General features: G+C 43.4%; 1 protein-coding gene across 1 annotated transcript; it reads right to left on the bottom strand.

Moving 5' to 3' along the window:
• Positions 1-835: 835 nt before the first annotated feature.
• Positions 836-4,479, bottom strand: LOC122867993 (neurogenic differentiation factor 2-like). Its single transcript, XM_044179492.1, has 2 exons — positions 4,235-4,479; positions 836-2,207 (listed from the first exon to the last, which is right to left on the bottom strand). The coding sequence occupies exon 2, from the start codon at positions 2,192-2,194 to the stop codon at positions 1,121-1,123; it is 1,074 nt and encodes a 357-aa protein (XP_044035427.1). The 5' UTR covers positions 2,195-2,207; positions 4,235-4,479; the 3' UTR covers positions 836-1,120.
• Between the last annotated feature and the right edge of the window lie 555 nt (positions 4,480-5,034).

Raw genomic sequence — 5,034 nt, 5'->3', positions numbered from 1 at the left:
CTTTTACATGTTTGTTTGATTTCTGTATCTTAACTGTCCAATATCAGTGTTTACTTGGATTATTTGAGTACAGGCTTTTTGTCAAATTCAACTTCAATTATAAGTGGTTGTTAATCTAAGTAGCCCATACAGTAGGCCTACACCATTTCAGATTTTTTGGCTACCAATGTTATTTTGCCCTGTTCTTCAGATATTTTAGATGTGACAGGCCAAGGCACTGATTTACACCCAAAATCAGTTTAAAAAAGATGTACTGTGTATAATGTGCCTGCTATGACAGTACATTTTGTTCTCTATAATTTAACCAAGCCTATACATTCTTAATTTGTAAAAGCTAAAATTAAGTTAAGTTAATTTCACATTTATGCACAATGGTGATATTTTAGATTATTTTAGATGGAATTAAAATATCTTTACCAGAAAACCAAGCTAAGCAAAATTACTTTTAGCATATTCATGTCATCTATTAACAATATAGACTGCACAATCTCGACAGCTATACCTGTGGAAAAGTGATTTTAATGTTTAATTTAAACAGACAAAGATAAGTAACTCAACACGTTTTTGACCTGCCTGTTGACACCACTATCCATATTTGTTTTCAGTTTGATTTTTGATTTTTTTCATCACTGACTTGCAGCCAAAGATTCCCGATGATATTATTTCAGACGAGGTTTTTATTTGTCTGAAGGCTTTTTTTTTAACTGAAGTTCCCAATTTCTATCTTTGATCTGAGATAATTTTACGAAAACGACAGAGCCACTGCATCGGGCCTACATGTTCACACAGCCCGAGAGTGAATGTCCCGCTGAAGAAGATTTGTTCAATCATATCAGACAGTTACAAAACATTTTTTATTTCTGTTGTTTGTGTCATAACATGTTTAGGCCTATACATCTTTTTATGTCAGTTGCACTCGTTCTGCATACAGGATATTACTGGACACACTGATAGGATGTACAACAGTATAGGGATGACATCAGTAGAATACAGAAGGTAATCAGGAGACTCTTTCTGCCACTTCCATCTCTAATCCTTTCATAAACTCCTCTTGTTTCCCAAACAATATTACACGTGATAGGATTGTCATTATAAGGTCAATGCGTCTGATTGTAAGGGCTCAATTGTGGAAAAAAGCATTGAGATCCTCATACGGGGGCGCCCTGTCATGATGCAAGTGCACGTCGTGGAAAGGTGGAATGTTTTCCGAGTGCGCACCTGCACTGCGCGCTCCCGAGGGCCCAAAAGGAATGCTGTGGCTGGGTCGAGACGTGGTCAGTCCGGAATAATGCATAGAGTAATGATAGTTCCTGTCTGTCTCAGAAGGCTCCTGCTGCCTCCCGGACAGTCCGCCGTTCAGGCAGGCGGGCGGGCTGTGCTGGCCCTCGTAATCCGGGCTGCTATAGTCAGGGGACGTCCCGCCAGGCGGATACACGGCCTCGTACCCAGAACCGTAGGAATGGCCCCGCAAGTTAAGCGCACCGGTTCCGGGCTGGTAATGAGGGCTGGAGAGGCGGGAACACCGGTAGGGGTAGGGGTGGACAGAGAAAGGAGAGCTGGGCATGTGGAAGCGGGCTCCATCTGAACACGGTTCAGTCAGGAAGTTCCTGGTGTTGAGCTGCAGACAACCTGCCACCAGGTTGGTAGTGGGCTGGGACAGGCCTTTACACAACATCTGCACGTAGGCCACCACATCTGGACGTTTCCCGTTGCGTAAAATCTCCCCAAGGGCTAATATATAATTCTTGGCCAGCCTCAGAGTCTCTATCTTGGAGAGTTTTTGGGTTTTGGAGTAGCATGGCACCACTTTGCGCAGATTGTCCAGCGCAGAATTCAAGTCGTGCATGCGCGTGCGCTCCCGCGCGTTTGCCTTCATTCGACGCACCTTGGAGCGCTCGACGCGCGCCGCCGTCATCTTGCGTTTCTTTGGGCCGCGCTTCTTGGGTTTGTCTCCACTGTTCTCATCCCCGCACTCCTCTTCCTCGCCATCATCATCCTCATCATCGTCGCCTGCCATCTCAGACTCAGCTCGACTGCTGCCTTCCAGTGGCTCGTCCAGCTCGTCCTCCCCGAGGTGACAGGGCTCGTGCTCATCGTCCTTGGCCGTGCCGTCCTCGTTCTCATTGTCCTCCACCCAGTCAGCCGCGAGCCTCTGGACGTCCGGTAGCACCTCGCTGAACAGCCGGCTCAACATCTTGGCAAGCAACCTGCAAGAGACACAGTCGAAGCTTTAGCTGGACTGCTTTGCACCCCGCTGCTGTTTACGCACCCATAGGTGAGCTGTCAAAGCAAGAGACCCAGCCTCAGTGAGCTCCCACGAGGCCTCAGGCTGTATATGCCCCTCACCCAGCGGGAAATAGACTACAATTACTATTCCGTAAATGTTTCATACACAATGGTCTGTGGAATTTATCAGAGTTTATAATTGAAGGCCACGACTTCTTTATATTATAAGTTTAGATCTATAGGCTATATCCTCGTTTGCATAAGATAAGTACAAGTGATGTTTCTCTCATCTTTTAGGGAATAATGCTGATTCTATAAATATGGTTATAGGAAATATTGATGATAAGACAAACACTTTGTCACCGAATGTGGAAAAAAATTAAACCACAGTTTTCACGTTTAGTCTGACATGAATCCAGTTAGTTAATATATTAAACTGAACTGAGAAAATAGGGCCTTAAACACGGACAAATCTCTGTCTTAAAGGTTTGTGTGTGATGTAGATCTTTTCCCAACTTTTTATTTAACCTACATTACCTGCTCCACGAAAGATTCCCGAAAGAGTGAATAGTCTTTTATATTTTTTGATGAAAAATCAGTTTATTTTAATGGCATAAAGCAACAGTCTGGGCCACCCCTCGGCCTCCACATGTGCCTCGGTCTGTGCCCTCCAGCAGTCCGGCACAGGGAAGGGTCCTGGCCTGCTTCATCCAGTCCCCCAGGGACGCATTACGGGTGCGAGTCCCTCCTCAGTCCTATAAATTACTAACCTGGAAGAATTCCAACACAGCCAGGCCGCACACTGGACCGCAGGATCGCATTACATTTTATATCTCTGAATTAACAGTTTTTAAAAAATAAAATCCGCTTTAAAAGGACTTTATCCAAAAGAGCCCCACTTGAGAAGAGTTCTGTTATTTAATAATACACACAATTCTGTATGAATCATATAGCAGATATTTCAGAAAGTGAAATAATAATAACGATAATGAAATATGCCTTTCGAACCAGAGGCTCTGCAGGTTCATGAAGCCCATTCTGGACACCAAAAAACGTTATCGTACGTTTTTAGTCCGTCTACACTAGTAGTTGCGATGGTGTGTGCTTTAGATATTGACCTGGACTATCTTTAATTTCACTGACATCTTTCTTTCCTTAAATAAAAAATGCAGATTTTAGGTTAATCCAAGCTGTATTTAAATGGTCTCAATGTCAGGTTTTAATGAAATATTTGATCTTTTTTTTTTTTTGAAGGCTTACTTGAAGTGTTTTCCCCTCTAGATTCATGGTATCATATTGAACAATAATGCAGGCTAAACAGACAAGTTATTTATTAAAGCGACATTTAGAAGCAATATGAAAGCTGTAACATCTCCTAATATTCACGGATTCTTCCAGTAGTCTGAGCTCAGCTGTGCGCGTGGAGTCCAAGGACGGCTTTTTTTCTAATCTTGTAAGCACAATGTAATTAATGCCAACCAATACCTTGTCAATTAGCCTGTGTATCTCTATGGAGAATTCTACCCCCACAGTGCTCTGACGCGCGTTGTGCACACACACACACACACACACACACACACACACACACACCTCTTTAGGTTTTCTATTCTACGATTTTCTAATCAAATATAATCAAATTCACTCTCCAGTGCTCATTTTCTAAAATAATACAATGAAAATTATGAATGCAAAAGTGCCAGAGCAGCCTATGGATCAATGTGGCTTTGTAGATTTGTTTAAACAGAATCTATTAATTAACGTAGGTGGATAAATATCTTCGATAAGACCAGCGATAAAGAGCCTGAAAGAGAGGTTAAAAGCTGTCTGATCACGTCGCATTTGAGAAAAAGACGCAGTAGATTTGAGAAAAGAGTCCCTTATTTTGATAAATGCAATTGCCTCTGCCTCTAATTCCTCCCTCACAAATTAACAGGCGTAACACAAAGACAAAAACAAATCTTGTCCCACATCTCATAGTCTTAATATTGATTGGAAACGTGAAACCTACCTCCGCGGTGGAGCTCAGTGAAGGGGCAAAGCGGGTTTGTTTACACCATCTCTCTCCGGGTGGGCATCACATCCACACGCCCTGCACGGATGCTTGTGCAGACGAGGCGCTGTGTTCTGCTCTCACACCTCTCTCTCCTCTCCTGCCACCCTGCTCTGTCTCTCTTTGCCGCTGCTGCTATCCCGAGTCCAAACGCGTGGAGGGAGCCGTGTGGCACCTCAGAGGCAGGACTGGGTGGGTTACATACCAGCTCTGATGCCAGGCCCATATGGCTGGCACGTCATTGGCAAGAGCCATCACATGAGAGCCGGTGATTGACATGCGGCCGCATTCACAGAGACTGGCTTCCCCCTGGGGGAGAGGGACTCGCCATCTGTCACTGAGCTGAAAGAGAAAATGGAATAAGGAGTGAATGGCACAAAAAAACCCGCACTGGATTCAAACAGCTTCTGTTAGCCTCCATCTTTGGGGAAAATGGGGTTAATCTCACATAGAAGGTTTAGGAAAACAATCCCCTTACGAGAAATAATTAAAGCAATCCTATAATGATCACTTTTAGAATGATATCAACATCACATGATCAAATTGTATTGTATTGTTATAGGATTACTTATGGGCTAATGATTTTGTTGGATAAGGAAAAGCTGAATAAACCCACATCCACATAAACCCTATGGGGAAATTTATTGAACACTTTAATGATACAGTAGTGGGAATGCCCCAAATAGGCCAATAGGAACAACTAAATCCCTATAGAAATGTTATGAGGCTAAGTCGTGTTTCCAACAGGAAATTGCTAA

Source organism: Siniperca chuatsi, linkage group LG20 (genome assembly GCF_020085105.1).
Source record: "Siniperca chuatsi isolate FFG_IHB_CAS linkage group LG20, ASM2008510v1, whole genome shotgun sequence".
Taxonomy (NCBI): domain Eukaryota; kingdom Metazoa; phylum Chordata; class Actinopteri; order Centrarchiformes; family Sinipercidae; genus Siniperca; species Siniperca chuatsi.
Note: the sequence above shows the minus strand (reverse complement) of the source record. Positions and strands in the feature narration are given on the sequence as shown.

What these genes read in the sequence shown, in the direction of transcription:
- LOC122867993 (XM_044179492.1), bottom strand. Translation starts at nt 2,194, where the DNA reads ATGTTGAGCCGGCTGTTCAGCGAGGTGCTACCGGACGTCCAGAGGCTC.